At 35.8% G+C, this 10,665-nt stretch overlaps 2 protein-coding genes across 2 annotated transcripts; both read right to left on the bottom strand.

Annotated features, from left to right (window-relative positions):
- Positions 1–697: 697 nt before the first annotated feature.
- LOC106956017 (mucin-12-like) lies at positions 698–3,013 on the bottom strand (the record flags this gene model as incomplete). The annotated part of the gene is made up of 3 exons (XM_015046533.1): positions 2,259–3,013; positions 1,561–1,722; positions 698–832 (listed from the first exon to the last, which is right to left on the bottom strand). Coding segments are annotated over exons 1-3 (464 nt in total), but the record flags the coding sequence as incomplete, so codon positions are not given.
- A 1,684-nt stretch (positions 3,014–4,697) lies between these two features.
- On the bottom strand, positions 4,698–10,659 carry LOC106956025 (mucin-17-like). The gene is made up of 8 exons (XM_015046545.1): positions 10,618–10,659; positions 10,205–10,395; positions 9,967–10,082; positions 7,219–7,277; positions 6,984–7,026; positions 6,834–6,883; positions 4,878–4,984; positions 4,698–4,771 (listed from the first exon to the last, which is right to left on the bottom strand). Exons 1-8 carry the CDS (start codon positions 10,635–10,637, stop codon positions 4,698–4,700), a joined length of 660 nt encoding a protein of 219 aa, XP_014902031.1. The 5' UTR covers positions 10,638–10,659.
- Between the last annotated feature and the right edge of the window lie 6 nt (positions 10,660–10,665).

Here is a 10,665-nt window from a genome sequence, read left to right on the forward strand (position 1 = left end):
GAGCACTGTCAAAGTCTTTCCATCGTTCAAAAGGCTTTAATGTGTTATCTGTGCTTTACTTGGTCTAATAACATTGTGTGTTCTTGTAAAATTCAGGAAAGTGTCCACAGATACAGCTCTGGAAAAAATGAACAGATCACTTCTCTGAAATCCATTGAAAACCTCACAGTTATTCCACCAAATACTGATTTCATTAGTATTGTTGTTTCTAAATGCACATGAACTTGTTTTCTTTGCATTATTTGAGGTCTGAAAGAGCTGCATCTTTTTCATGATTTTGGCCATTTCTCATGTCTGCAAATAAATACAAAATTCTTACTTGGAATTTCAAAGACATGTCAGTAGTTCATAGAATAAAATAACAATGTTCAATTTACTCAAACATTTACCTATGAAAAGTAAAATCAAGAGAAACTGATCATTTTAAGTGATCTCTTCATTTGTACCCAATGATTTACTTTTTAAACTCAAACCAAATAATATAAATGTTGCATACAAATTTTAAACATTTCTCTTTAGTATTTTTTGTGAATTATGCAATTGGAAATTATTTTGGAATACTTCCAACATGTATTTTCAAAAAGAAAAAACACTTTTTTGTACATGTACTGTTTTTTCTTAGTTTCCCTTTTTATTTTTTCCCAGATACAAATAGTTGATAAAGAAAAAAAAAAAACATTCATATTCAAATTTCTACTTGGACCCATAACTGTCATGCGTATGGATTAGAATCTTACTTGCTCCAGGTTTGCCTATTGGGCTTGCAGCTCTGGACCACTCATAGTCATCATCCAGCCACTGGTTCACCAATTTCTGCTTCACATCTTTCTTTCTGCAGAAACAAAATACTGAGAATGTGTATCTGTTCTTAGAATATTGCTGAGCTGAAAATCAGCTTGGATTTAGAGTAATATTAGTGCCTCTAACCTTTAACCATTAGCATTACTACACTTATATCCTCATTCTATTGCTCGGTCATACATGTTCTCAAATTAGTCAACATGGATGTTATTGGAATATATTTCAGTTTTCTATCTACTGTAAAACCATCTAAGGTGTTAGTAGCTAAATAAGGACGACTTTAACAAACTAACAGAAACAAATCTCTTGCTAAGGCATCATTTTCTGTGTCCAGCATACACTGCTACAGGAGAGTGAACAACCAGTGTTTCATTCTCTGTACAACCAGTTACAGCAAGAAGCACTCAGTGAAAAAATACTGAGTGCTTAAAGATTAGTAGAATGATAGTGTGTGATCATTGTCAACATATTCTTGATTTTATCTGCTATTGGCCATGAATTACTCTTCAACGGTCCCTTCCATCCCAGCCTCCCTCAGTATTCATAGTTGGTGACTTTAGTTTTCCATGTGAATTAGTCCTCTCTACCATAAGGGGATAACACTACATCACTACACTATGTCTGTTTTAAAGTTCTGCTTTTAATGTGCTGTAAAATGTATCATTCATGAATACATTAAAGGCAAAGCACTTAGTCATTTTCCCTTTTTGTTAGTAGGATCATGTTTTGTAACAAAAAAACATATCACAGCTTACTTACTGTGTGTGTTTGCGTTTGTTGACAACAGCATATGCAACCAGGGTTACCACAGCAACCAGCAGGGCAGCAAGGGTCACACTTAGCCCTGCATAAAACGGAACTTTCTGTATGGGGAGGTTACAATTCTCTCCCAAGTACCAGTTGTCGTTCACTTTGTCACATCTAAGGAAGGAATAAATCAAAACACAATTAAAGACAAACAACAAAGTGTAGTGAATAATGTAATTAAATATTAATTTAAATATTAATAGAAAAATTGTATTGGGATGCTAAAAACTAAATCATATAACAACCTGTTCACTAAAAGTTGTTTTTCCTTCGTTTTATTTAGTACTTTAGCAGGAATGTTTAACTGATCTTTTACATGAACCAAGTCAGTGTGATCGACTGTGATGCACTGAACTGGAACATAGGAAGGTGTCTTCAATTAAACATTTTAAAGTTAAATAAACTGCAGTGAGGAATGAAGAACTGCTCAGTTCTTAGAAGACTGTCTACTTTGACCTTCATACTGTATCTCTCTCATCATTTGGAAATATAGATTAAGTTTGACTAATAAGACTGTGAAATCAGTATAATCTAATAAGCTGCAGTTTTTCTGAGTTACAGCTCTTGATCTCTATAGCAACAGATATGCTAGAATTGGAAAAGTGAAAAGTTGATATTGTTTGTTAGGTAAAATAAGCACATCAACGTACATGCAGATCTCTCCCAACCCTTTGAAGATGTTGCAGGTCCCCTTATTATGGCACTTTAAAGCGTCAGTACGTTCTTGGTCACATCTGCTTCTACAAACGATCGTGCCATTTTTTAAATCATCAGGACTGAAGTATTCAGCTATACCCGTGTCCCGCAGTGTTTCCATACATATACCTACAGAAAAAAGACAGAAGGTTTTAATAAGATCATGCCAACTTAATCCATCCAACTCCTTTCAGAGACCATGATAGTACCTCCCACAATAAGAGGGTGAGAGACGAGATGAACCAGGGATACACAGGTTGCTACTCCATCACACACACACAAGGCAGGGCACAACGAGGCAGCCGCAGACTTACACACAGTGAATTGAAATGGACATTTATCTGAACACTCATTCATGTCTGGCTCTGGGGTTAAACCAGAGTAGCAGAGAAAACTCACATACAGTAAGCATGAGGAGAACAGACAAACTCCAAACAGAAAGATCCCAGCCAGAGACCAAGGCCAGAATCCAGTTTTAGACCAGTTGATCCATTGGTGCAATAATTCATGCTTGCAGCTAAATGTTTCAAAAGTAAGATATACTGATGGATTTTTGAAGAAGACAGCCTTTGACTATGACTGTACCAACATTTATCAGTGGTAAATGATAGAGACTGTCAGCCAGTATGGACTCCATTCCAGACAACAGGCTAGCTTTGAGGCTAACCATCTGCAAGAAGGCCAAGCTGAGACTATTTTAAAGAAACTCGGTTTTAATGTGTATCAATCGCTTAAGAATGCATTATTTTCTTTTACTGAACTTTTGTGATGGTGAACTGGTTTGTTAGCATGGCCTTAGCATGGGAAACAAAAGGAGGTTGATGAGCATATAGTTAAGGTCAGTACAAAGAAAGTGGGAGGTGCTTAAAAGACCTTTATCGGTTCTTCAGAACAAGAGACACTAAGAGGGAAAGATTCATCCTGAAAGACCCTTGGAATCATCTGCAGAGTTCAGACTACTACCATCAAGAAAGAGGTTTACGTATGCCCAGAGGCCAAGATCAAATCAGTACATGAGGTCTTTTATTTTCATGTACTGAGAATAAAAGAAAACCAACTGGTCATTTCAAAACCTGCTGAGTTTTGAAATGATTCCAGATGAATCGCGCCATTGGAGTCCTGATGTACTTTTGTGAATATGAGTTTGTTTTTTGTTTCTCTCTCTGGAATGGGACTGTTGCTGTGTGAGGATTTTGTAGACTGTTTTAGGTGAATTACCCCTCGACAACTTATATCAATTTATTTAATCTTAATGGGAAACATTTAAAAATAGTTTAAAAATCCAAGTCAAACGACTAATTAAACTCTAATGTAATTAACAATGCTTTCTGGAATACTCATCCATACAGTTTGGGTGATTGTAGATAAATTTGTGAATCAGAAACATATTGAGATGCATGTTACAAAACAGCCTGTGTTCAATAGTTGCTGCACAATTATTTGCCAATACTAATGTACAAAAAGTGATGATGACCTCTTGGAGTAAAATCTCACATGCATGTGGTTAAAGACGTGAACGTAAAAACAGGCTGCTGATTACTGAACTAGAGGCAAAAACCATTTTATTGGTATTTTCACTCCATATGTTATAAAAAGGTTGTTTGGTGTCATTCAGATTTGAACTAATAAAGTTTGTCTTGTTCACTTAATGCTATGTTCCCTCAAGTCCTAAATCTCTTTATGCATTGTACTTTTCTACTTTCTGCTTCTCCTCAGTGATCTCCATCCTCTTTTTCTTTCCTGACTCCTATATTTGTTGAAAAAAGTGGAACTTAGTCGCTGTGTTTCTACAGTGCTTATACCTGATTGCTGTGTTGTAAAGAAACTTCTTACAACTGAGCTGGTTCAGAGGTGGATCATTTGGAAAGTCAGGGCTTTGAAAAATATATTTTCTGTCTAGAGAAGATAAATGTGTGTAGGATGTTGCAGTTTTTTGGTTTTTGTTGTCCAAATGTAGGCTGAACTTTGCTCGCAGAGCGAAACGTTTTACTAATTGTCCAATACTTTTTATTATGTGCAAATGATCACACAAACTGTAAACACATCCATCAGTTGATGAAACATAAAAGCTTAATTTAAAATACACCAATAAGACATGAGAACCTGTCTTAACTTTATTGATAATGTGCAGATACTCATAAAAGCACAAAAACTTTCTGCTTAATATTTATTACAAGATTTTAGTAATTTAATAACATTTAGAAATATTCACAATTCACATTTGTTTTGGTGAAAGAACAAATCTGACACATTCCTTAAAGCTCATTTTCCCCTGAAACGTGACTTACTCCACTAACCCTTTTTGTGTACTAACCCAATCCATTGCTCACTCATACATTATTATTATTTGATAATATTATCTTTACTTGTTTTTACACAAGTAAAACTATGTTTTATGTGCTTAAACACTTACCTTTCTTGTCTACGGATGTTTTCTTGAATGTGGTGTCTGAAATATTATCATAACCTAATAATCAAAGGAGAAAGAAAACAGTAATTTGATCTCCACAGAAAAATTAAGCATCACTGAGGATTTGAGTTGTGATTTCTTTAAGAATGATTTTTTATATTACCTTCCACTTCTGTAAGTATTTCTCCAACCTTTTCAAAGCTCTGATTATATTGAGCTTCATGGTTGCCATTATTAACTTCCAGAATCACATCATGTGCGACATTTACACTGAGGGAGACAAATTTTCTGAATTAGCTAAAATTAAGACATTCCTTATCTTAAAAACAGGTACAACTGTTCTGTATATGAAATACACTTTTTTTTTACTGTTGTTTGTGTTTGAGACCAACAAAATATTGTGAATGTTATAAGCTTTCAAATATCAGACAATGTCAGCTGCTGCTCCTCAGATGTGGTGTACCACAAGGTTTTGTTTTAGTCCTGTCATATTTCTCTTGTAGCTGGGTCCACTTTCTAAAAGTGAAATGAAAGTTGAATCATTCCATTTTTATGTAGATGACATTCAAGTCTGCCTTTCCATAAAAAGCCATCCATCCCATTCAGCAGAGAATCTACTGCAGTATTTGGACAGAGCAGAAATTACTCTATGTAAACAATAGATGGAAGTTTATTTGGTAAATTCAACCTGCTGACAGGAAGTGCCAGTGTTGATGGATCGTTGGACTCGTTTGGCTGTATATCCATTAGGAATCTTGGGGCCAATCTTTGATTCAGATTTGAAATAAGTCACTGCAGTAATCTAGCTTTTATCATCAGAGCCTTTCTAGTAAGATCCAGAATTATTTTCCCCAAAATGCCTTTGAGATGGAGATGGTTATTAATACTTTTATTACTTCTAGGCTGAACTATCGCAACTCTCTCTACCTGGATTAACTAGTCTCTTTTCGTAATCGTCAGCTTATTAAAGCGCCGCAGTCTCTTAATGTGGATAAGGCAGAAAGAACATTTTGCCCCATTGTATTGAATTTCCCCCACTGACTGCCTTTTTTTTTTTTTTTTAGAATTGATAAGATCTTATTAGTTTGAAATGTTTAAATGGTTTGGCACCTCTTTATCTTTCTGAGGTTTTACATGAACAGAAGAGCTCTACCAACAACCGACTCTTCCTAGGACTCAGCTTGTTACCAGGGGAGACGGAGCTTTTTCAGCAGCAGACCTTCTATGTCTGCGATGTCTGGTGGAGCTTTGAATGAATTCAGTTCTGTCATGGCAGTGGTTGATGGAGTAGGACCCAAATGCACAAGCATCATGGACCGAGGCAAGTTCCTGGTATAACGATGTAAGGAAGAAGCCGGCTGCTGTGGTTTGACCAAGATGAAGTCAACTACCACGTCTGGAAAGGAAAGTCTTTAGTGTACTTGAAAACTACCGCTATCCTGGGAAGTGAGTTAGCAGCTGGAGTTAATGCACAAGAAGCTACAGAGATAGCCCGTGATGTCATTCAGATTAGTGGCAATCATATGCAGATGTTCTGGATGGAAGAACAATCAGACAATATGATTTGCACCAATGATTTTATTTATCAAATATATTGCAGAACTAATATGGAATTAACTGAATAGCTCACTTGAAGATTCACTTATGTGATCTGCAGTGTCACTCCTTTTATTGATTTTCCACTGAGTACTGTGGTGAATCAGTGTATCTGGGCTCAACTCATAATGACTTTTCACTCTGAACAAGGCCTAATCAAGGTTTAGATACTCAGAGTTCATTTTATTGATTGATATCAGTCGTTCCAGTAACTAAGAACTTGCTTGCTTGGTGAAGCCAACAATGAGTTCATGGAGGTACTCTGAGTTTGTTAAACTTCTATTTTTCAATATTTCAATTAAAAAAATAATACATTTCAACAGAAAAATAGAGGTTTTGTTTTGTTTCTTTTTCAGAAGTATTCATAGAAAATATTTTCTTTTTCCCTAAATCTTTTCATTTATTTATGCTTGTCTGTAGAAGGAGGTTTTTTTTAGGCAGATTCTATTTAGCATTGTTTTGTTCACTCAACAAAAAGGTTTTCACTTTTTGCTTTGGAAAAAAAACAAGTACACTTATTTACTTGTCTGTGCTTTCTTTAAAGTTGAATGCCTTTGCTTTGACTTCTCTTATCTGAAATAAAGATAAAGAAAGAAAGAAATTAGTCAGCTATGAGGTTCACACTTGGGTTTATTATTTATTATTAGTTTGTAGAGTGTTTAAACTGCTTTACCTCCTCTGCAGTGTGATCAAATGTTGAAGCAGGACCTGTGCGGCTAAGAGAAGCAAAGACAAAAATCTTGTCAAATATGACTTTGCAATTTAAAAAGAGTGGTAACACTTTATTTGAAGAGGTTTTATACAGTTTGTTGCTTAAAATCACATTACTAAAATATTCCTTTTGGAATGACCATATCTTGACGATAACATTATAAGCAAATAAAATATACTATTAATGGCTTGTTTACCTTAACTTGGTCACAATAACATCTTTGAAAAATGGAACGTCTTTGTATCTTGGTTTCATCTGAAAAGGAAAACACAGTAATAACAGCTACTGAACAAATAATTCCACTTATATCAAAATATTAGTTTTAATTTCATGAGTGCCAGCCTGTGTTTAGGTTACTTTGCTGCCACAATAATTATCAAATATTTATGAATATCAAAGACTCTAGGAATTACAGAAATTACAGCTCTGAAAAGTGTGTATCACTACACATTTATAGGTTTGTTTCTATGGAAGTACTGGTGGAAAAGTGAAGAGATGTTTTGGGTTTTTTTCCCCATCTAAGTTTGACCAAATTTTTTTTCTTGCTATGCTACCTTTACTGCAAGTTCAAAAAACATTCTAGATTAAAAGGAGGAAGTGAAGATAGTGGAACATGTTTACATGGAACTGTAACATTTTTGGTGTGATTAGGGTGACCATGTTTTCCACAGTAGGGAACACCTGACCCAGTCCTGAAATGCTTAAATCATACTCTTCTTACGTAAAGCAGACTTTTAATAGCATTTTTAAAGTGTGCCTTCTATAAGTATTTGGAAAGAATAGCAGAAGGGGATCTATTATGCAAAATTCACATTTTCCTTGTTTTTGTCCTTGCTTTTGAGACTCATCTACTTCTAAAAACAGCTCAAACACTAATCCACCTGTTTTTTGGCAATAAGTTAATGTTTTTTGGGGACTTGAAAACAAGCCGTTTCAAAAGTCTCTTGATTGTTGGGTCACACTGCATCGTTACCTAGCAACCCCAACCTAGTCCAGTTCATCACCAAGAAAACCAAGCAAAGCTCCAGCATATCTTGTCAGCTGGTTTTACCGCTACAATGGCTACTGGAAAAGAGAAGTAATTTGTTGTTGCCTGCTGCATTCTCATTAGTTGTGCAGGAGAAGATGTATGGCTGTATAATTGTGCATCTGTTTGCTTCCATTTTCACATGCAAGTTCAACATTGACTTAGGGGGCGTGGCCAACAGCTTAGTTAGATTTAAAGTGACAACGGCTCTAAAGCGGATCGTTCTGAAAGGAGATCAAAATAGGCAGAACTGAGCAAACTGAAATGTCATTATCTAAAAATCATTTTGTGCAAATAAGAAGTGAACATGTTTTGTATAACCCATAGACCTACTCTAACCTGACAGCAAGCAGGTCACCTAACTGACTTCAGTTAACAAGTACAAAAATATTAGAAATAATTAGTGAGGATGTAATGTCACTTTGCACAGCCTGTTTATACTTTTTGTGTCCCCGTATGAAATCTTAGCCGCATTTGTCACACAGTCTTGAAGCTCATATCCCAGCTGTATGCACAATGAACTCTGCTGCCATTTTTCTTCACACCAGACGGTGTGAAGGAAATTATTTTTTTCTGTTTCATCCGTACAACTACACTAGAGCTTTGCAAACATCAGAAACAGTGCTGCAGCGCAGCTTGCACCATCTGTTCCATCTATGAACAAATAAAAACCAGTCAATATCCAGCAGTTCAGAAGAAATCACATGCATGCATTGCACCAGGCAATTTAAATAAGCCCACTGGTGCCCTGAAAAACAATGAAAACCTGGATATTTTCATCCATCACAGAAAGCCTCTCAGATGACCTGAACAGAACGTACAAAGTGGACATGTCTGGGGAAAAGAGGACGTTTTGTCACCCAAGTTTACACGTCTCCAGTGATTGGAGTCTCTGACACCAGGACTTTTTGAAACTAGTTCTGAGAGTGAAACTTTTCAGGGACACCCTGAAAAGGATCCCTGAAAATATATGAAATACTGACGAGTTAATGTGAAATACTCCATAGCACACATACACAGCTGCTGAGTTTCTTCTACAAATGCACAGACAGATAACAACAAAAAAATGGCAGATAGTAATGTGCTATGTGTGCAGCTTGATTTGTTCAATTTGCGGTTTTGTCCAAATTTGGAACTTTTCCCCAAGCAACATCCAAAAGTTTTTCACAGTGGTCTTGTGTAAAAGTAGCCTAAATGATATTTAGTGGTTTTGTGACCTATCTTGTGGTCATATTGCTTTACTGTATTTCAGTTGTACTATCTACAATTCTAGCTATGTGTCTATGTGAGAGGATGCCAAAATGTGATTTTGTTGTTATTATGATAAACTATTAAATTCTGAACCACCAAATCTTTAGAATTTAAATAAATAATATTATTTATTTTTTTTAATGAAATTAACAATTAGCATTTGACAGTGATTTATAGACTATAGATGTAGGGTTTAATAATGTCTTCTTAGGGTAAAATGTAGGACTGAGCAATATATAGATTTACTTTAAACTTGGTGCTTGTGCTGTTAAATTTTGAAAGATTTAGACTTTTTTATGGACTCCACAGTGGCACAGTTGGTAGCGCTGTTGCCTTGTAGTAAAGATGCCCTGGGTGTGTATCCCAGGACATCTGAATTAGTGCTACATAAAAAAATAAAATAAATGTAATTAATTTTTTATGTTTAGTGTGCTACGCTCTGTGCTACATGAAGATTAAAGCTCAGATTGTGACTGAATTGGAAAGTGCCTCAAGTCGACATTGTTAATTGGCGCTATGAAAATAAACTGAATTAAATATGATTAAATCATCAGACTGAGAGGTATTATAAATGATTATATGCAGATACTTATTTTTGCAGACTAGATTATTAACAAAACATTTAGAAATAACACTCTAAAGACAAAAGGATGTGGATAAATTTACCATATTCAGAAAATTTTCAACAAATTCGTTGTATTCATTTGTTGATGGGTTGTCATACTCTGGAATGTAAACTTTCATGACCACCACATTAATGATCACTGACTGATTAAATGCACCTGGAAAGACAAAAGAATAAATAAATAAATAAATAAATTCATTAAAAGTTACAGGGATCTAACATGAGAGTGAAATCTATGATTGAGAGGAATAAAACTTAATTATAGAAAATTAACTATACCTGGCTTTACTGGTACCGCATTTTGACAATTATCACCGGAAAACCCAAGGACACATATGCAGATTTTTCCATTATAAGTACCACCATTGTGACATGTCACAGTAGTTGGTATTGAAGGTGTTGTTACAGAACCAGGTGGAGATGTTGGATCAACTGGGCCAGAGGTCACTGAACCAGGTGGAGAGGTCGGACCAACCGGGCCAGAGGTTATTGAGGTTATTGAACCAGTTGGAGAGGTTGGTTCAACAGTGCCAGACGTTACTGAACCAGTTGGAGAGGTTGGTTCAACAGTGGTTGGTTCAACAGTGCCAGACGTTACTGAACCAGTTGGAGAGGTTGGTTCAACAGTGGTTGGTTCAACAGTGCCAGACGTTACTGAACCAGTTGGAGAGGTTGGTTCAACAGTGGTTGGTTCAACAGTGCCAGACGTCATTGAACCAGTTGGAGAGGTTGGTTCAACA

The sequence above is a fragment of the Poecilia latipinna genome, unplaced genomic scaffold (genome assembly GCF_001443285.1).
Source record: "Poecilia latipinna isolate Pla-1442-1.1 unplaced genomic scaffold, P_latipinna-1.0 Scaffold40, whole genome shotgun sequence".
NCBI lineage: Eukaryota > Metazoa > Chordata > Actinopteri > Cyprinodontiformes > Poeciliidae > Poecilia > Poecilia latipinna.